The sequence below is a fragment of the Scyliorhinus torazame genome, chromosome 16 (genome assembly GCF_047496885.1).
Source record: "Scyliorhinus torazame isolate Kashiwa2021f chromosome 16, sScyTor2.1, whole genome shotgun sequence".
Taxonomy (NCBI): domain Eukaryota; kingdom Metazoa; phylum Chordata; class Chondrichthyes; order Carcharhiniformes; family Scyliorhinidae; genus Scyliorhinus; species Scyliorhinus torazame.
In genome coordinates, this window is record NC_092722.1 from 90,463,437 (window position 1) to 90,485,824 (window position 22,388).

General features: G+C 49.6%; 1 protein-coding gene across 2 annotated transcripts in view; it reads right to left on the bottom strand.

The window, feature by feature from the left end:
* Positions 1-2,031: 2,031 nt before the first annotated feature.
* The window catches only part of stox1 (storkhead box 1), a 70,455-nt gene continuing 50,098 nt past the window's right edge, over positions 2,032-22,388 (bottom strand). For both annotated transcript variants that reach the window (XM_072478730.1, XM_072478728.1), the window contains 2 exons: positions 4,527-6,834; positions 2,032-2,299 (listed from right to left, as the gene is read on the bottom strand). In XM_072478730.1, the coding sequence (XP_072334831.1) occupies positions 2,143-2,299; positions 4,527-6,834 (2,465 nt within the window). In that variant the 3' untranslated portion in view covers positions 2,032-2,142. The remainder of the gene's footprint in view (positions 2,300-4,526; positions 6,835-22,388) is intronic.

Genomic DNA, 22,388 nt, shown 5'->3' on the forward strand with positions numbered 1-22,388 from the left:
ATAAATGTTGACCAGGCGTAATGGCACCTGGGGAGTCACCAGGACATTGGAGACACAGATTGTCAGGGACAGAGCAGGGTGACACCCTGACACTCCCTTTGGCACCAGGGCACCTTGGTACTGCCAGCCTCGCACTCTGGAAGTGCTGATGGCATTGACATGTGTCAAGTTGGCAGTGCCAGGTTGCCCAGATGCCAACTTGGCACTTCCAGGAATTGGGCCTGGGGGGGGGGGGCTTTGCCAGGTGGAGCGGGCAGTGAGGGGTGTCACAAACAAGGGGGGCCTAACCTGACCTGCGAGGACCCTTTCCTGTTGGTGAGCTAGTGCAGCCTTGGCGGAGAGAAGCTGCCTGACGCCAAAAACGGCAAAGTGCCACTGAATAGCAGGATGTTTCTTGGCACTGCAGGCGCCAAGAAACACCCCATTAAAAGCACCATTCAGTGGACTTTAACTCAAGTCCGTGGAATCGCGCCATAAGTGTGGTTGCTGGGACTGGATAGCGTGCGATTCACACCTCCACTTGGCACGCTATGTGGTAAGCGAGTCAGGACATGCAAATGGGCCAGCGCTCTGCCGGCGCAAATTCAGGGTAATTCCCGGCCTATTGGGTGTTGTAACCGCTGAGGCCAGAATTAGCACCAAAGAGCCTGACAGCCGGAGCGGTTTATAAACGCTCCACTTACCACACACTCACTTCAGCAACGAAGATGGTTCACAGAGGACCTGCCCATCAATTTTGGGAATCGGAGGTGTACCAGCAGCTCCATATGCCAGTGAGGGGAGGAGGAACACCCTCTTTCCCAGGGTGAGCCGCAAACTCAAGCCTGCCCTCAAGAACTGTGCCTGGGAGGTGATGGCAGAGGCAATCAGCATTGCCAGCCTCATCAAGAGGAGACAACTGGTAATCTGGAGGGGTGGGGGTCACTGGTGAGGCCTTTTCCAACAGAGGGTCAAATAACCAGGGAGGGTTCCAAAGACGCTTGGTTGGGGTGAGCTCTGCTGATCTGCTGCTTTCTCTGCAGTGGGGCAGTGCTCCTGAAGAGTGCCAGCACCTGGTGGGCCTCTGAGCTTGACCACGTCCATCCCCTTGATGAAGCTGGGGTATGATGGTGTCCAGAGGGAATGCCTGGGTGGACTCCCAGATGACCAGATTCTCTCAGCATTCAAAGGACACAGTGAGCACTCGGCAGTGTGAGCAGCCAGTAGCCTGTAAATAGCACATAAGGAGTGCATTTAAAAGGCAGACTGCAGCAATGGCGGTCTGAGCCAGTCCACCTGATCCCGAAAAGGACATCCCGAGTCCACAGACCTGGTCACTCCCTGCTATTGCACTGACCCAGACAGCCACATCCCAGCAATGTTTGGGGGTTTTTCAGTATTTTTTTTAGCCTCTGCAGCCAGGCCACCCAAGACTCGCTTCTAAATACTTGCACTAATTTGCACCTGCAAGACTTCCACTTAAGAGGGGCGCAGCATTGCATGAAGTGTCCAAGCCGCTAATGATATTGAAATCCTTGCAAATGACTGTTTTGTATGGATCCGGCAGCACAGGGTGCAAACATCGATTTTGCCGCCAGCAAGGAACCAGAGTATGGCATCAGAATTGGCACCGGGCGCAAATCTTAATTTTTGGATAACCTACGATTATCCGCCCGATCACGATTCATGTTTTCGGCGTCGCAAAGCAGAGAATCCAGACCATGAATTCAAATCCCATAATAGCAATCGTGCAGCTTAATTTCTGTTAATTCAATAAAATCTGGAATGAAAAGCTGGAATCTGTAATGGTGAGCATGAAAATATTGGATTGTCACAAAAACCTATTTGCTTCATTAATGTCCTTTCCCAGTCTGGCCTGGAAGGGATTTCATACACATGCCCTCAAATGGCCCAGCCATTTGTATTATCAAAACTGGTACACAGGGACAATTAGAGATGGGCAATAAATGCTGGCCTTGCCGGAAATACACACATCCTAGGAACGAGAAAAGAAAAAGAACTGTCCTCAAATGGGAATAATTCAAAGGCTACAAGTATACAATATTTTTTATAAAAGCTGTGATATCCATAACTCATTCACAATTTAGAACACACAAAAGCCATGATACTTTACATTTCTAGGCCAGAGGGCACAGCCGTTAATCAAACATTCATCACTGGGGTGAGCTGCAACAAGGGATATTGGGATAAAAGCCCACTCCGCTCAGTGCTGTTCAGGGTTCCATAACTCTGCATCAAGCCCCGTCGCTTCAAGCTGTCCAAACCAATTGAGTTGCTTGATGCCAAACTCACTCGGGTCCTGGAAAAGTCCACATTAAAGATTGATCATTTCTGTCGCTGTCATAGAGGCATATCTCGTCTGTTCCAGCTCTTTCAAAGAGCTATCCAATTAGTCCTCTCTAATTAGTCCATCTAATTAGTCCTACTCCCATATTCTTCCCTCCCGGCCCTGAACGTTTTTACATCTCCAATTCTCTTTTGAAAATTAGAATTAAATCTGCTTCCATCATCCTTTCAGGCAGCGAATTCCAGGAATAAGCTAGTTTCAGTAATGGTGAACCTGTATCGACTGTCAAAACCAATCTGGTTCATTCATGTCCCTTAGGGAAGGAAATCTGCCACTCATATTTATTCTTAACTATGTGCAACAGCCTGGGCGTGTCCCTCTCACCCTGGGGCTTCTACTTACCTGTACGCCCTTGGCGGGTTCCCTCTGCCTGGTCCCTATTTTTAAAAACCTGTTGTTAACCTCGCTGATGTTGCGGGGAGATCCCAATGTGGAGGAACATGCCGTGGGAAGCTCTTTCGTCATATCATAATTTATTTAAATGAGGTTCCCAACCTTTTTGGGCACACCTCATTACATCACTGGCAGAGGGTGTAGAAAGTCTGAAAACGAGATCTCATCGGCGAGATTCTTGTATTCTGACTCTCATGGGATTTTGTGCCCATGTCGCCGTTTGTCGTGGCAAATGCAGGCGCAAAATCCCAACCTCTATCTCTCTGACTGCTGGTGGGCCTACATTTTTTTAGTTCCTCTGTTCAACTCATCTGGTTTCATTTAATGATCTTTCTAGCATATCATCCCAAGCACAGTGGTGACTTTCTTTTACCGATATTTCTTCCACTTTTTATCTTCCTCTACATCCTGCCGGAAAATCTTTGAGTGCTGAGCTGCCATTCCTGTAATAGTAATATGATATTTTCAAGTGTCTATCTTGCTCCACTTCATTCCCTAAAACTAGGTCCAACACTGTTTCTTCCACATTGAGCAGGAACACACCGATCGAGAAAGTTCTCCATACGCGTATACCTTCCTTGTTTTCCTTAATACTATTACTCCCCAGTCTTTATTGGGATAATTGAACCCACATTATCATATTGGCAAAGTTATTGAGGGGGGGATTTTCTGCCCCCATTTTCAATTGGCGGGAATGGGGCAGGATTGAAATTTCCCGTTCCGGTTGGCGCCCCCCCCCCCCCAACTCCCCACCGATGACATAATAGGGTTCCTGCCATTAGCATGCACTGTGATAACATTAGTTGGCTTCCCCTCCCTATGCACACACATTGGATAATCCCCCCTTCCCCTCTCGTTGGTGTGATTTACAACAGCTTATTCCCTGGTGCCTGGGCACTGCCAGGGAGAACTCCATGGAGGAGGGTTTCCAATGGGGAGGTCTGTGGGGGTTCGTTGTGTCCATTGGCAGGGAATTTCCTGGGGAGGGGCTGTGTGCATGGCAGGGAAGGGTTCCCTGTGTCCATGAGGGGATGGATTACCTCAAGGGGGGCTGCGTGCGTGGGAGTGGGGAACCCTTCAAAGCGGGGGGCAGTATCTATGGGGGGGGGGGAATGCTCCCTGGGGGGAATGCTCCCTATGTCTATGGGGGAATTCCCGGCAGGGGGGGGGCATATGCATGGTGGGGCTGCATTCCTGGGACCCTTTTGTTTAGATTGGCGTGGTCTTTAAAATTCTCATGAAGACTGAAGTTGCTGGCTGAGTGGTTCATTCAGAGGTTCATGCTGTCCCGCCAACATGACATTGTGGGACCCACCTTCAGGACTTTGACAAGGTGTCAAAAATGTGACCAGAAAAGTCAGCAGTGGAGCCCACAGGCTTTTCCTGCCTGAGTTGACACTTCGTCAAAAGAACAGAACATTTTGCTCCTTGTGTTTCTGTAATGGGCTTGTATATTTCCTTGCTTATTTCCTTCTCACAATTAATTGGAAAATAATTAGACTTGATTTATATAACACCTTTCAAATCTCAGGAAGTCCCAATGTGGTTTACAGCCACATTTTAGAATGTGGTCACTGTTCCAATGTCAGAAACACGGCAGCCATTGTCACACAGCAAGGTCCCACAAACAACAATGTGATCACGACCCGAGAATCTGTTTTTGATTATGTTGTCCGTCAGTCAGGTCCCTGACTCCAGCGAGACCCTTCCAATCTCGCCACAGTGGCATCCCTTCTGATCCCGACCCCAGTGGGACCCCTCAGTTTCAGACTCCCTGAATACTCACCGTGGTGAATCGATACCACTATCGCCAGTAATGCTGTGGTTCTCCAGCACCTCCAGATGAGTGTTCTCGTCATGACTTGTTTGTAATAGTGCATTATTGTGGGAGTGAAGAAATCCCAGGTTTCGCTCCAAGTTTCTCATCAGTTGAGCTTTCATTCCTTGGTGCACAGCCCAGTTTTCCTGGTTGGCATGGCTTCTGATGCCTTTATTCCTCATGTTTCGGGGACTCTCTGGTCCAGAGTCAGGGCCTGTTGCATCACAGTAATCAAATATACTGTTCACCAGGAGCTCTGTGCAGAACTCCTTCCCACAGAAAGGCTTGGATTGCCCCAAACTGTTATTGTTCACTTCTACCCAGCTGGCCACTTGCTGTTCACTAAACGCACAGGTTTCAGTTTGCTGTTCTTGCAGCAGAATTTTGGTTAAAAGCCAGCTCTCATTAGACAGCACTGCTGGCACACCTTCACTACCAGGATTATTGGAACAGCCGAGGCCAGGCAGGGTTGTGGGTAACTGGTTGCACACTGTGAACTCAGCATCATCATTGAGGTAAAGTGAGCTGCACGCATCATCCTCATCAAGCTCTCTTTGGTACAGGGTCTGGTCCTCATCAGTAAAGGTTGCGCTCTGTCCTCCATCAGTATCTGATTGTCTGACTGCTCCATTCTCTGACTGGCAGGCTTCCACTTGGTACATTAGCTGTGTCCTGGGTGGATGAGACTGGTTCAGGAGCATCTCCACACTCCCAGAGTTCGCTGTGGTAGGGATAGCAGGATTCCAGGCCTGTTTGAGAGGCCAATCTCGCCAGATTTGAGGCACAGAATCATCCCCATAGTTGTGGCTTACTTCGTGCTCTGTCACATTGACACATTCCTCTCTCTCCTGCAGGTCAGATTTCCTTGCAGCCTGGCCAGGAGAATGTGTGTGGTTTGAAATGTGATCACCTGTGGATGAGACAGGGGTTTGGCTTTTGCTTGGGTAATCATGTGTTTGACAGCTAGCGGGGATATGATGGCGTCTGTAAGTCCGGTCTTGGCTTTCTGTCGTAACAGCACAGCTTTGAGGCTGGTCTTTAGAATCTGCTTCACTTGGCCTGATATTGCAAACAGCATTGATTTGGATCCTGTCCTTAGCTCTCTCCCTCACTGAGACTGCACCACATACCCGGGTAGAGGAGTCTCGGGACTGTGACCTCCTCCCCACCCTGTGATACCCCTCAGTCCCCAGGCTATTGATGATAGTATATTGAGCGTGATGGTGTTCGACTGAGGATACTTTGGATAAAGAATTGTTGACTCTGTTCTTGTAGAAATGTCGGGTTGGGTTGCTACTCCTGCAGGGCTGGATATTTGGTTTTTCAGGCAGCTTTTGCTCTCCCTCATTCCTTCTGGGATTGGCCATCTCCTTCGTCCTTGGGTCACTCTTAGTTTTCAGCAGACCCTCACTCGTTTGCAGTGAACCCCTATGCTTCAGCCTCTTCTTTTCCCTGCTGGACTGTGCTCTCCGCTGCTGCTGTGGTCCAACCAGTGCCTTTTGCCAGCTGCTTTTAGAATGATGCCTGTGTTTGCTGATCAGCTGTTCCATTGAGCTTGTGTTGTGATACAGGTCAGTGTTCTCTCTGCCCAGTTTCTTCATCAGCAGAGTATGCCTGACCAAGTTTTCGACAGTGAGCTCAGGATTGATGCGTTTGATGAGTTGGTGCTCCACATCCCGGGGAATGTTGCCCAGGCTGCTCTCGTCACGAACGGGCCATTCCTCTGGCGGGAACTGAGCTGAGAAAGTCCCATACGTTCTCTTGGTGCCCTCATTCTTTGTCTTGCGCCGGAATAGGCTGAGGCCAAACTTTCGGATGTGATTTTGTTTCTCTTTAATCCTGCCTCGCTCACTCCCCTGGGGCCCAACCGATGTAGAGGTAGCCCTGTGTTGAATTGAGGGCTTGTGCTCCTTGCAGTTCCTCTGGCCTGGGATCTCTTTCATGGAGAGCCACTGCTCTGACTGCTGTTTCTCCACCTCTTGCTGACGGAAGCAGTGGCAGGACTTGCAGTGAGGGGCTCCATCAGGAAGGAATTTCTCCTCCTTCACTGGCTCATCATAGTTCTTCACACTCACCAGGTATGTCACAGGAGCAAGTGCGGTGGCATGCTCCTCACACAGCACCCATGGGTAATTCTGTTCCCCCCTGTTACCAGCAATGAAATAAGTGTGTGGAGTGACAATGAAATAGCCTTCTCCAGTGTGATAAATCTTCCTCTCCTGAATTAACGAGCCCAGAGCATTATGTAGAATTTCCTGAGATGGTGTAGCTATACCTACAATATTAAAAGCATGAATTAGGAAGACAATGTGGTACTGGAAACATGCTGACAAGGGGAAAAACACATAGGCCAGAAACAGAAACTGCCAAATGAGGCACTGGCTGGAATCGATATTGGCTGTCTGCAAGAGCACTCAAGGCAACATAGAAACTCATTATCACTATCTGGACTTTGTGATTACCCACTCACAATAGGTATCACATTTACTCAAAAGGACAAAGACCATGCTATGAATATGTAACCATCTTCCGGATACAGGTGATCAACTTTTCAGCAGGGCATAAGGCAAACAAAGAGACCATTAGACTCCATAATGGGCTAATAGCTGGCCATACAAGAGTGTTTCAGAGAACAATGGATCTTTTTCTTTCATAAATTTAGAGTACCCCATTAATTTGTTCCAATTAAGGGGCAATTTAGCGTGGCCAATCCACCTACCCTGCACATCTTTGGGTCGTGGGGGAGATACCCACGCAAACACGGGGAGAATGTGCAAACTCCACACGGACAGTGACCCAGAACCGGGATCAAACCTGGGATCTCGGCGCCGTGAGGCAGCAGTGCTAACCACTACACCACATAGGGGACAATGGATCTCAATTAAATCACCCTGGTTAAATAGGAGTATCCTGTTTATTCCCATTAATGAGTTTAAGTCTGGATGGGACAATAGAACTCTGGCCAGATATAGGCGTGTACGTATGACTCAGTGCTCGCATAACCAGTCTAAAAGAAGGAACATTAGAACAGATAATCAACAATAGCCTGGGTGTCTCTCAGGCAAACCAGCGCAAGAAGAAGCTCTTGGCTCAGAGAAGGTATCCGCATCGAGTGATTATAGCCTGGCCAGCCACCTTCACTAGGTTCGGGTAATACCTAAAGCCCAGCTGTAAGTCTGAAACATGTTTTGTGGGAGTAATGTTGAAGCTCGTAATACCCAAATAAATTAGTTACCCAAAAGGCAGCATGGCCAGCAGATGCCGGGATATCCCTCTACCAGGATCTACAGGATTGGAGTATTGCGTACAGTTCTGGTCACCTCATTTTGGAAGGACGTGGAAGCTTTGGAACGGGTGCAGAGGAGATTTACCAGGATGTTGCCTGGTATGGAGGGAAAATCTTATGAGGAAAGGCTGATGGACTTGAGGTTGTTTTCGTTAGAGAGAAGAAGGTTAAGAGGAGACTTAATAGAGGCATACAAAATGATCAGGGGGTTAGATAGGGTGGACAGTGAGAGCCTTCTCCCGCGGATGGAAATGGCTAGCACGAGGGGACATAGCCTTAAACTGAGGGGTAATAGATATAGGACAGAGGTCAGAGGTAGGTTCTTTACGCAAAGAGTGGTGAGGCCGTGGAATGCCCTACCTGCAACAGTAGTGAACTCGCCAACATTGAGGGCATTTAAAAGTTTATTGGATAAGCATATGGATGATAATGGCATAGTGTAGGTTAGATGGCTTTTGTTTTTTGACTTCCCATGTCGGTGCAACATCGTGGGCCGAAAGGCCTGTACTGCGCTGTATCGTTCTATGTTCTAACCTGGCTTGCCATGCCTCAGAAGATTTAATGCGATCTTGCAAGATGTCACGATCTGAATCACGAATAATATAGGTGGGATCAGTATTTTGCAGATCTGCATATTACAGTAATTCAGCTGGTCTCACTCTAATATGCACTCCCCAAATCTACCAGAGGTGTTGGGCTCTAACCCCTTCACCTTGGAGACCTTGGACAAGCGCTTGTGGGGGTCACCAAGGGGATTGGAGGCTCCTAGGTGCTTCCCTCTAGGCAGTGTGGCGCTCTGGCACTGCTGGTGTCACCTGGGCACCCTGGAATTGCCAGCCTGACCTGAGTGCCAACCTGGCACTGCTAGGGTGTCCAGGTGGCATGCAACGGTGCTAGGCTGGCAGTGCAAAGGTGCCCAGATGGCAACTTGCCCGCAGCAGGGATCAGGCCGAGGAGTGTCCTGTACACGTGAGGTGTGGTGCATGGCGGCCCCTTATTGATGAGTTGAGGCATTGTGGGGGTTCGGGTGTCGTGCGGGGGGCGGGGGGGGTTGAGAGATCATTTAAAAACGGGATCCCAATCTCTTCCTGCACTGAGGAGTTCTGGCAAGCGGAGCTCCTCAGTGCAGGAAACAGAGCTAAGTGCAGCCTCTGTGGGAGATCCCCGCTGAGGCCCTGAATTGAAACAGAGATCCAATATATAGCGTAGTGTTTCCCAGCGCTGCGAGCGTCGTGAAACACCTGGTTAAATGACTGTCACGGGTCTCTGTTCCAACTTGGTTAGATCGCGCCCACAGTAAAAGGCAGCATAGTGTCAGTGGTTAGCAATGCTGCCTCACAGCACCAGGGATCCAGATTCAATTCCAGCCTTGGGTGACTGTGTGGAGTTTGCACATTCTCCCTATGGGTGCATGGGTTTCTTCCAGGTGCTCCGGTTTCCTTCCACAGTGCAAAGATGTGCAGGTAAGGTGGGTTGGCCATGCTAAATTGCCCCTTAGTATGCAAAGATGTATAGGTTAGGTTATGGGGTTGCGGCGGGGAGTGGGGCTCTTTCAGAAGGTTGGTGCAGACTTGATGCGCCGAATGGCCTCCTCCTGCGCTGCAGGCATTCTACAAAAAGAATCAGAGAATTGTGAATAAACTGCAAACCTGTTTTGCCCTTTGTTCATCTCATAAGTAAAGGAATATTAGCACCTGGGTAAAACTTTCTGCTTATAAACTGGTTGAAGTGTCTGATAGTTTACAGAGAACAGGAACAGCAGCAGACCTGGGGCTCGGGTCAAGGAAGAGTTAAGTTGGTGAGAGGTTGAGAAGTGAGGGAAAGGTAGGGGAGGAATGGAGTGGGGTGATGAAGGGAGGGCATGGTGGGCTGGCAGAGGTGAGGGAGAGATGGGGCATGAGGGAAGGACAGTGTTTCAATGGAGGAGTGGGGGTGACAGGAGTGGGGAAGGGCGAGGGAGGGTTGGGGCTGTGGGGACATGGAAGGGCAGGGGGTGAGGGCGGGATTGGGGTCTGGGATTTGGGGACAGGGTGGTGTGGGGACATGGGAGAAACAGGATGGGGTTGTGGGGGATTGAGGGGTAGGGGGTGGGATGCAAGGAGAGGCGATTGTGGGGAAGTGAGAGATAGAGAGACTGGGGGACAACTGAGGTAAAGGTGGAGTGAAGGAATAGCAGGGTGGTGGGGAGGAGTGATAGAGAGTTAGGCGGAAGAATTGCCAAGAACCAGGCAAGAGGGAAATTAACTTTGGGGACTGGGCAGGATTTGAAGGAGAGAGGAACATGAAGCAGTAACCCCCATAGGCCCAGAGAGGAACATGAAGCAATAAGCCCCATAAACCTACCCCAAAAGGGGTGCAGCAGAGTATGCTGAGAAAGAGAAAACAGCTGGAACAGGCATGTGGTGCAAAGCCTTTAAAATGATTAAAGTGACCCTATTAACACATGGTTTGTTTGCAGAAATTGACACTCAAGTGATCTTTATGGTCCTGCTGTCTTGATTCTCAGCTGTGCAACTCAGATTTGTATTGATATGATCTGGTGGAACATTTGCAAAGCTAAAATACTGTTTAAACTGTGCAAACCCTGAGTTAACCTACAAGGTGCTGAACACGAATCGGAGAACCGGAACTCAAGACTGAGGATCAGAAGCTTGGGCTGACCTAGGTTGGGATGCAACTCATTTTCCGAGCGAGGGGAAGAATCAGGAGTGCAGCTTGGAAATCAGGAAGGTGATTAAACTTACACCCAGGTTCCAGCGTCCTTCATTTCCGGGATCGGAAGAGAGAGAGCCGGAGTGCAGCTCGGGAATCAGGAAGGAGTCCAGCGGCCTTCATTTCCGGGAACGGGAGAGAGAGAGAGCCGGATTGCAGCTCGGGAATCAGGTAGGTGATTAAACTTACCCCCAGGTTCCAGCGGCCTTCATTTCCAGGAGCGGGAGAGAGCCGGACTACCGATCGGGAATCAGGTCGGTGATTAAACTTACCCCCAGGTTCCAGCGGCCTTCATTTCCGGGAGAGAAAGAGAGGCAGAGTACAGCTCGGGAATCAGGTAGGTGATTAAACTTACTTCCAGGTTCCAGCGGCCTTCATTTCCGGGAGCAGGAGAGAGAGAGCCGGAGTACCGATCAGGAATCAGGTAGGTGATTAAACTTACCCCCAGGTTTCAGCGGCCTTCATTTTTGGGAACGGGAGAGAGAGAGAGCCTGATTGCAGCTTGGAAATCAGGTATGTGATTAAACTTACCCCCAGGTTCCAGCGGCCTTCATTTCCGGGAGCGGGAGAGAGAGAGCCGGGGAACAGCTTGGGAATCAGGTCGGTGATTAAACTCACCCCCAGGTTCCAGCGGCCTTCATTTCCGGGAACGGGAGAGAGAGCCGGATTGCAGCTTGGAAATCAGGTATGTGATGAAACTTACCCCCATGTTCCAGCGGCCTTCATTTCCGGGAGCGGGAGAGAGAGCCGGAGTACAGCTTGGGAATCAGGTAGATGATATAAACTTAGCTCCAAGGTTCCAGCGGTCTTCATTTCCGGGAGAGACAGAAAGAGAGCCAGAGTACAGCTCGGGAATCAGGTAGGTGATATAAACTTACCCCCAAGTTCCAGTGGCCGTCATTTCCAGGAGCGGGCGAGAGGGAGCCGGAATGCAGCTCGGGAATCAGGTAGGTGATTAAACTTACCCCCAGGTTCCAGCGGCCTAAATTTCCAGGAGCGGGACAGGGATAGCAGCTCGGGAATCAGGTAGATGATTCAACTTACTTTCAGGTTCCAGCGGCCTTCATTTCCGGGAGCAGGAGAGAGAGAGCCGGAGTACTGATCAGGAATCAGGTAGGTGATTAAACTTACCCCCAGGTTTCAGCGGGCTTCATTTCCGGGAACGGAAGAGAGAGAGAGCCGGTTTGCAGCTTGGAAATCAGGTATGTGATTAAACTTACCCCCAGGTTCCAGCGGCCTTCATTTCCGGGAGCGGGAGAGAGAGAGGGAGCTGGAGTGCAGCTTGGGAATCAAGTCGGTGATCAAACTCACCCCCCCCCCCCCCCCCCCCCCCCCCCACCCCCCCCGGTTCCAGTGGCCTTCATTTCTGGGAGAGAGAGAGCCGGATTGCAGCTCGGGAATCAGGTCGGTGATTAAACTTACCCCCAGGTTCCAGCGGCCTTCATTTCCAGGAGCGGGAGAGAGAGAGGGAGCAGGAGTGCAGCTCATGAATCAGGTTGGTGATTAAACTTACCCCCAGGTTCCAGCGACCTTCATTTCCGGGAGCGGGAGAGAGAGAGCCGGGGAACAGCTTGGGAATCAGGTCGGTGATTAAACTCACCCCCAGGTTCCAGCGGTCTTCATTTCCGGGAGTGGGAGAGAGAGAGCCGGAGTACAGCTTGGGAATCATAGAACATAGAACATATAGAACAATACAGCGCAGTACAGGCCCTTCGGCTCACGATGTTGCACCGAAACAAAAGCCATCTAACCTACACTATGCCATTATCATCCATATGTTTATCCAATAAACTTTTAAATGCCCTCAATGTTGGCGAGTTCACTACTGTAGCAGGTAGGGCATTCCACGGCCTCACTACTCTTTGCGTAAAGAACCTACCTCTGACCTCTGTCCTATATCTATTACCCCTCAGTTTAAAGTTATGTCCCCTCGTGCCAGCCATTTCCATCCGCGGGAGAAGGCTTTCACTGTCCACCCTATCCAACCCCGATCATTTTGTATGCCTCTATTAAGTCTCCTCTTAACCTTCTTCTCTCCAACGAAAACAACCTCAAGTCCATCAGCCTTTCTTCATAAGATTTTCCCTCCATACCAGGCAACATCCTGGTAAATCTCCTCTGCACCCGCTCCAAAGCCTCCACGTCCTTCCTATAATGCGGTGACCAGAACTGTACGCAATACTCCAAATGCGGCCGTACCAGAGTTCTGTACAGCTGCAACATGACCTCCCGACTCCGGAACTCAATCCCTCTACCAATAAAGGCCAACACTCCATAGGCCTTCTTCACAACCCTATCAATCTGGGTGGCAACTTTCAGGGATCTATGTACATGGACACCTAGATCCCTCTGCTCATCCACACTTTCAAGAACTTTACCATTAGCCAAATATTCCGCATTCCTGTTATTCCTTCCAAAGTGAATCACCTCACACTTCTCTACATTAAACTCCATTTGCCACCTCTCAGCCCAGCTCTGCAGCTTATCTATATCCCTCTGTAACCTGCTACATCCTTCCACACTACCGACAACACCACCGACTTTAGTATCGTCTGCAAATTTACTCACCCACCCTTCTGCGCCTTCCTCTAGGTCATTGATAAAAATGACAAACAGCAACGGCCCCAGAACAGATCCTTGTGGTACTCCACTTGTGACTGTACTCCATTCTGAACATTTCCCATCAACCACCACCCTCTGTCTTCTTTCAGCTAGCCAATTTCTGATCCACATCTCTAAATCACCCTCAATCCCCAGCCTCCGTATTTTCTGCAATAGCCTACCGCGGGGAACCTTATCAAACGCTTTGCTGAAATCCATATACACCACATCAACTGCTCTACCCTCATCTACCTGTTCAGTCACCTTCTCAAAGAACTCAATAAGGTTTGTGAGGCATGACCTACCCTTCACAAAGCCATGCTGACTATCCCTGATCATATTATTCCTATCTAGATGATTATAAATCTTGTCTCTTATAATCCCCTCCAAGACTTTACCCACTACAGACGTGAGGCTCACTGGTCTATAGTTGCCGGGGTTGTCTCTGCTCCCCTTTTTGAACAAAGGGACCACATTTGCTGTCCTCCAGTCCTCTGGCACTATTCCTGTAGCCAATGATGACATAAAAATCAAAGCCAAAGGTCCAGCAATCTCTTCCCTGGCCTCCCAGAGAATCCTAGGATAAATCCCATCAGGTCCCGGGGACTTATCTATTTTCAGCCTGTCCAGAATTGCCAACACCTCTTCCCTACGCACCTCAATGCCATCTATTCTATTAGCCTGGGGCTCAGCATTCTCCTCCACAATATTATCTTTTTCCTGAGTGAATACTGACGAAAAATATTCATTTAGTATCTCGCCTATCTCTTCAGACTCCACACACAATTTCCCATTCCTGTCCTTGACTGGTCCTACTCTTTCCCTAGTCATTCGCTTATTCCTGACATACCTATAGAAAGCTTTTGGGTTTTCCTTCATCCTTCCTGCCGAATACTTCTCATGTCCCCTCCTTGCTCGTCTTAGCTCTCTCTTTAGATCCTTCCTCGCTACCTTGTAACTATCCATCGCCCCAACTGAAACTTCACACCTCATCTTCACATAGGCCTCCTTCTTCCTCTTAACAAGAGATTCCACTTCCTTGGTAAACCACGGTTCCCTCGCTCGACGCCTTCCTCCCTGCCTGACCGGTACATACTTATCAAGAACACGCAGTAGCTGATCCTTGAACAAGCCCCACTTATCCAGTGTGCCCAACACTTGCAGCCTACTTCTCCACCTTATCCCCCCCAAGTCACGTCTAATGGCATCATAATTGCCCTTCCCCCAGCTATAACTCTTGCCCTGCGGTGTATACTTATCCCTTTGCATCATTAACGTAAACGTCACCGAATTGTGGTCACTGTCCCCAAAGTGCTCTCCTACCTCCAAATCCAACACCTGGCCTGGTTCATTACCCAAAACCAAATCCAACGTGGCCTCGCCTCTTGTTGGCCTGTCAACATATTGTTTCAGGAAACCCTCCTGCACACACTGTACAATAAACGACCCATCTATTGTACTCGAACTATATCTTTTCCAGTCAATATTTGGAAAGTTAAAGTCTCCCATAATAACTACCCTGTTACTTTCGCTCTTATCCAGAATCATCTTCGCCATCCTTTCCTCTACATCCCTAGAACTATTAGGAGGCCTATAAAAAACTCCCAACAGGGTGACCTCTCCTTTCCTGTTTCTAACTTCAGCCCATACTACCTCGGAAGAAGAGTCCCCATCTAGCATCCTCTCCGCCACCGTAATACTGCTCTTGACTAGCAGCGCCACACCTCCCCCTCTTTTGCCTCCTTCTCTGAGCTTACTAAAACACCTAAACCCCGGAACCTGCAACATCCATTCCTGTCCCTGCTCTATCCATGTCTCCGAAATGGCCACAACATCGAAGTCCCAGGTACCAACCCATGCTGCCAGTTCCCCTACCTTGTTTCGTATACTCCTGGCATTGAAGTAGACACACTTCAAACCACCTACCTGAACACTGGCCCCCTCCTGCGACGTCAAATCTGTGCTCCTGACCTCTATACTCTCATTCTCCCTTACCCTAAAACTACAATCCAGGTTCCCATGCCCCTGCTGCAGGTAGGTGATATAAACGTACACCCCCCGGTTCCAGCGGCCTTCATTTCTGGGAGAGAGAGAGAGAGAGAGAGCCGGATTGCAGCTGGGGAATCAGGTCGGTGATTAAACTTACCCCCAGGTTCCAGCGGCCATCATTTCCAGGAGAGAGAGAGAGCAGGAGTACAGCTTGGGAATCAGTTAGGTGATATAAACGTACCCCCCCGGTTCCAGCGGCCTTCATTTCTGGGAGAGAGAGACAGAGAGAGAGAGAGAGCAGGATTGCAGCTCGGGAATCAGGTCGGTGATTAAACTTACCCCCAGATTCCAGCGGCCAACATTTCCGGGAGCGGGAGAGAGCTGGAGTACAGCTTGGGAATCAAGTCAGTGATCAAACTCACCCCCCCCCCCCCCCCCCCCCCGGTTCCAACGGCCTTCATTTCTGGGAGAGAGAGAGCCGGATTGCAGCTCGGGAATCAGGTCGGTGATTAAACTTACCCCCAGGTTCCAGCGGCCTTCATTTCCAGAAGCGGGAGAGAGAGAGGGAGCTGGAGTGCAGCTCATGAATCAGGTTGGTGATTAAACTTACCCCCAGGTTCCAGCGGCCTTCATTTCCGGGAGCGGGAGAGAGGGAGCCGGAGTACAGATTGGGAATCAGGTAGGTGATATAAACATACCCCCCCACGTTTCCAGCGGGCTTCATTTCTGGGAGAGAGAGAGCCGGATTGCAGCTCGGGAATCAGGTCGGTGATTAAACTTACCCCCAGGTTCCAGCGGCCTTCATTTCCAGAAGCGGGAGAGAGAGAGGGAGCTGGAGTGCAGCTCATGAATCAGGTTGGTGATTAAACTTACCCCCAGGTTCCAGCGGCCTGCATTTCCGGGAGCGGGAGAGAGGGAGCCGGAGTACAGATTGGGAATCAGGTAGGTGATATAAACATACCCCCCCACGTTTCCAGCGGGCTTCATTTCTGGGAGAGAGAGAGCCGGATTGCAGCTCGGGAATCAGGTCGGTGATTAAACTTACCCCCAGGTTCCAGCGGCCATCATTTCCAGGAGCGGGAGAGAGAGAGAGGCGGAGTACAGCTTGGGAGTCAGGTAGGTGATATAAACGTACCCCCGCCCCCCGGTTCCAGCGGCCTTCATTTCTGGGAGAGAGAGAGAGAGCCGGATTGCAGCTCGGGAATCAGGTCGGTGATTAAACTTACCCCCAGGTTCCAGCGGCCTTCATTTCTGGGAGAGACAGCCGGATTGCAGCTCGGGAATCAGGTCAGTGATTAAACTTACCCCCAGTTTCCAGCGGCCTTCATTTCCAGGAGCGGGAGAGAGAGAGGGAGCTGGAGTGCAGCTCAGGAATCAGGTCGGTGATTAAACTTACCCCCAGGTTCCAGCGGCCTTCATTTCCGGGAGCGGGAGAGAGAGAGCCGGAGTACAGCTTGGGAATCAGGTAGGTGATATAAACTTACCCCCAGGTTCCGGCGGCCATCATTTCCAGGAGTGGGAGAGAGAGAGGGCCGGAGTACTGTTCGGGAATCAGGTTGGTGGTTAAACTTACCCCCAGGTTCCAGCGGCCTTCATTTCCGGGAGCGGGAGAGAGAGAGCCGGAGTACTGCTTGGGAATCAGGTAGGTGATATAAACTTACCCCCAGGTTCCGGCGGCCATCATTTCCAGGAGTGGGAGAGAGAGAGGGCCGGAGTACTGTTCGGGAATCAGGTTGGTGGTTAAACATGCCCCCAGGTTCCAGCGGCCTTCATTTCCGGCAGCGGGAGAGAGCCGGAGTACCGCTCGGGAATCAGGTCGGTGATTAAACTTACCTTATAGATATTCTGAGTGTTCCGGCTGGGGGAGAAATAACTGAAAAGTGACATCACAGGAAAGCAGTGACCTGATTGGCTGGTAGGGAATCTGCACTAAATTTAAAAATTAAACATTGTTAAACATAATTAATTAATTATTTAATCAGAATTTAGAGGGGTATTTAAGCCAGGGACCGGAGAGTACTGTATTTAGCATTTACATTTATCATAGAAATCTCGTGCTCGGAAACATAGAGTAACTTTTAAAAAATATATTTTTGAATTTAATTTATTAATGGTGCAGTGCTCGGACTGTGAGATGTGGCAGGTCCGGGGGGCTTCCAGCGTCCCGGATGGCTACATCTGCAGAAAGTGCACCCAACTGGGGCTCCTCACAGACTGCATGGTTCGATTGGAGCAGCAGTTGGAGGCAATTCGGAGCAGGTGGCGGAAAGCGTAATAGATAGGAGTTATATAGATGTGGTCACACCCAAGGTGCAGGCAGAGAGATGGGTGACCACCAGAAGGGGCAGGCAGTCAGTGCAGGAATCCCCTAGGGTTGTCCCCCTCTCAAACAGGCATACCCCTTTGGATACTGTTGGGGTGAATAGCCTATCAGGGGAAAACAGCAGCAGCCAGAGCAGTGGCACCACGGCTGGCTCTGATGTTCAGCAGGGAGGGTCAAAGCGCAGAAGAGCAATAGTCACAGGGGACTCTATAGTCAGGGGCACTTCTGTGGACGTGAAAGAGACTCCAGGATGGTATGTTGCCTCCCTGGTCCCAGGGTCCAGGATGTCTCTGAACGAGTAGCGGGCATCCTGAAGGGGGAGGGCAAACAGGCAACGGTTGTGGTACTAACGACATAGGCAGGAAAAGGAATGAGGTCTTGCAGCAGGAGTTAAGGGAGCTAGGCAGAAAATTAAAAGACAGGACCTCTAGGTTTGTAACCTCGGGATTACTCCCTGTGCCACGTGCCAGTGAGGCTAGAAATAGGAAGATCGAGCAGCTAAACACATGACGAAACAACTTGTGTCGGAGGGAGGGTTTCAGTTATCTGGACCACTGGGAGCTCTTCCAGGGAAGGTGTGACCTATAGAAGAAGGACGGGTTGCATCTAAACTCGAGTGCCTTAAGTATCCTGGCCGTGAGGTTTGCTGGTGTCACACGGGAAGGTTTAAACTAGTATGGCAGGAGGGTGGGCACCGGAGCAATAGGTCAGAAGGTGAAAAAAGAGAGGGAGAACTAGGGAATAGGGCCAGTATGGCTCTGAGGAAGAGCAGACAGGGAGATGTTGCTGAAAACAGCGGGACTGGTAGCCTGAAGTGCATATGTTTTAAAACAGGTAAGGCAGATGAACCTAGCCCTTGGATTAGTACTTAGAACTATGATGTTGTTGCCATTACAGAGACCTGGTTGAGGGAAGGACAGGATTGCCACCTAAACATTCCAGGATTTAGATGTTTCAGGCAGGATACAGGGGGATGTAAAAGGGGTGGAGGAGTTGCGTTACTGGTTAGGGAGAGCATCACAGCTGTACTGCGGGAAGACACCTCAGAGGGCAGCGAGGCTATGTGGGTAGAGATCAGGAATAAGAAGGGTGCAGTCACAATGTTGGGGATTTACTACAGGCTACCCAACAGCCAGCGGGAGATAGAGGAGCAGATAGGTAGACAGGTTTTGGAAAGGAGTAAAAGCAACAGGGTTGTTGTGATGGGAGACTTTAACTTCCCAAATATTGACTGGGACTCACTTAGTACTAGGGGCTTAGACGGGGCAGTTTGAAAGGAGCATCCAGGAGGGCTTCTTAAAACAATATGTAGATAGTCCAACTAGGGAAGGGGCGATACTGGACCTGATATTGGGGAATGAGCCCGGTCAGGTGGTAGAAGTTTCAGTCGGGGAGCATTTCGGGAACAGTGACCGCAATTCAGTAAGTTTTAAAGTGCTGGTGGACAAGGATAAGAGTGATCCTTGGGTGAATGTGCTAAATTGGGGGAAGGCGAATTATAACAATATTAGGTGGGAACTGAAGAACCTAGATTGGGGGTGGATATTTGAGGGTAAATCAACATTTGATATGTGGGAGGCTTTCAAATGTCAGTTGAAAGGAATTCAGGACCGGCATGTTCCTGTGCGGAAGAAGGATAAATGTGGCAAATTTCGGGAACCTTGGATAGCGAAAGATATTGTAGGTCTCGCCAAAAAGAAAAAGGAGGCATTTGTCAGGGCTAGAAGGCTGGGAACAGACGAAGCCTATGTGGAATATCAGGAAAGTAGGAAGGTACTTAAGCAAGGGTCAGGAGGGTAAAAGGGGCCACGAAAAGTCATTGGCAAATAGGGTTAAGGAAAATCCCAAGGCTTTTTACACATACATAAAAAGCAAGAGGGTAGCCAGGGAAAAGGTTGGCCCATTGAAAGACAGGGGAGGGAACCTATGTGTGGCGCCAATAGAAATGTGCGAGGTACTAAATGGATACTTTGCATCAGTGTTCACCAAAGCGACGGAATTGGTGGATGTTAGCATAGTGGTTAGCACTATGGCTTCACAGCTCCAGGGTCCCAGGTTCGATTCCGGCTTGGGTCAATGTCTGTGCATAGTCTGTACATCCTCCCCGTGTGTGCGTGGGTTTCCTCCATGTGCTCCGGTTTCCTCCCACAGTCCAAAGATGTGCAGGTTAGGTAGATTGGTCATGATAAATTGCCCTTAGTGTCCAAAATTGCCCTTAGTGTTGGGTGGGGTTACTGGGTTATGGGGATAGGGTGGAGTTGTTGACCTTGGGTAGGGTGCTCTTTCCAAGAGCCGGTGCAGATTCGATGGGCCGAATGGCCTCCTTCTGCACTGTAAATTCTATGGCAGACTGGTACAAACGGTGAAGTCACACGGGCTCAAGAGGTGAGCTGGCAAGATGGATACAGGACTGGCTAGATCATAGAAGGCAGAGAGTAGCAATGGAAGGGTGCTTTTCTGATTGGAGGGCTGTGAGGAGTAGTGTTCCGCAGGGATCAGTGCTGGGACCTTTGCTGTTCGTAGTATATATAAATGATTTGGAGGCAAATGTAACTGGTCTGATTAGTGAGTTTTGCGGACGACACAAAGGTTGGTGGAATTGCGGATAGCGATGAGGACTGTCAGATGATACAGTAGGATTTAGATTGTTTGGAGACTTGGGCGGAGCGATGGCAGATGGAGTTTAATCCGGACAAATGTGAGGTAATACATTTTGGAAGGTCTAATACAGGTAGGGAATATACAGTGAATGATAGAACCCTCAAGAGTATTGACAGTCAGAGAGAACTAAGTGTACAGGTCCACAGGTCACTGAAAGGGGCAACGTAGGTGGAGAAGGTAGTCAAGAAGGCATATGGCATACTTGCCTTCATTGGCCGGGGCATTGAGTATAAAAATTGGCAAGTCATGTTGCAGCTGTGGAGAACCTTAGTTAGGCCATACTTGGAGCATAGTGTTCAATTCTGGTCGCCACTCTCCCAGAAGGAAGTGGAGGCTTTAAAGAGGGTGCAGAAGAGATTTACCAGGTTGTTGCCTGGTATGGAGGGCATTAGCTATGGGGAGCGGTTGAATAAACTCGGTTTGTTCTCATTGGAATGTCGGAGGTTGAGGGACGACCTGATAGAGGTCTACAAAATTAGAGGAGCATAGTGGATATTCAGAGGCTTTTTCCCAGGGTAGAGGGGTCAATTACTAGGGGGCATAGGTTTAAGGTGTGAGGGGAAGGTTTCGAGGAGATGTATGTGGCAAGTTTTTTTACGCAGAGGGTAGAGGGTGCCTGGAACTCGCTACCGGAGGAGGTGGTGGAAGCAGGGACGATAGTGATGTTTAAGGGGCACCTTGACAAATACATGAATAGGTTGGGAATAGAGGGATACGGACTCCAGACGTGCAGGTTTTAGTTTAGACGGGCAGCATGGTCGGCGCAGGCTTGGAGGGCCGAAGGGCCTGTTCCTGTGCTGTACTTTTCTTTGTTCTTTGAATTGAGTGACTCTGAATGGAGGACCGATCTGGTGGTTGCGTTCTGAGCCTGGCTGATCATCAGATTGTAGTGATCTTTACATGGGTATGTACATAAAGGGTTAATAAGAAGCATAGATCTAGCTCAGGGCTACTAGTGTGGTCAGACATAGCTACTGTACATAAACCTTGTAACCTTTCTACTAGTATTGATCTTAAAGTAAGAACTCACGCAGTTGTTAAATTCTGTTACTCAATAAACCTTTCAATACCTCTGGATGACTTTGAGTCTTCTTCATCAAGGTGCAGAAAGCCTCTGCCGCAACTGGATTGAGTAACGCATGTTACATACAGTAGTGCTACTAAACACAAGAGGGTAGTGGGTGCCTGGAACTCACTACAGGAAGAGGTGTTGGAAGCACGGACGATAGTGACGTTTAAGGGGCATCTTGACAAATACATGAATAGGATGGGAAGAGGGATACGGACCCCGGAAGTGCAGAAGATTTTAGTTTAGACGGGCAGCATGGTCAGCACAGGCTTGGAGGGCCGAAGGGCCTGTTCCTGTGCTGTACTTTTCTTTGTTCTTTGAATCGAGCGACTCTGAATCGAGGACAGATCTGGTGGTTGGGTTCTGAGCCTGACTGATCATCAGATGTCTCGGGGTTGACTGACAGAGTATGGAACTGTTTATTAGTTCAGGGTTCCCAGGAGTTTTAGTAGATTTGCGTTTGAGTATAAAAACTGGCAAGTCATGCTACAGTTGTATAGAACCTTGGTAAGGCCGCACTTGGAATACTGCGCACAATTCTGGTCACCACACTACCAGAATGATGTGGAGGCTTTGGAGAAGGTGCAGAGGAAGTTTACCAGGATGTTGCCTGGTCTGGAGTGTGTTAGCTATGCGGAGAGGCTAAATAGACTCGGACTGTTTTCATGAGAACGATGGAGGTTGAGGGGTGACCTGATAGAGGTCTACAAGATTATGAGGGGCATGGATAGAATGGATGGGCAAGCATTCTCTCCCAGGGTGGAGGGGTCAGTTACCAGGGAGCATAGGTTTAAAGTTTGTGGGGAAATATTTAGAGGAGATGTGCGAGGCAGACAGAGGGTGGTGAGTGCCTGAAACGCGCTGCCAGGGGAGGTTGTGGAAGCAGATACACTAACGCCGTTCAAAAGGCATCTCAACATATACATGGATAGGATGGGTATGGAGGAAGTGCTGAGGGTTTTGGCCAAGGGTGGTATCATGACCGATACAGGCTTGGAGGGATGAAGGGCCTGTTGTGTATTGTTCTTTGTTTTTTCTTCAACCACAGGAAAACAGCAGGAGAGTGTACATACTAGTCCAGGAGGACACTGAGATATTGGCTGGGATAATCATTATGAGGGGAAGAGATAGAGTGGACAGGGTAAAATCATAGAATCCCTACAGTGCAGAAGGAGGCCATTCCGTCCA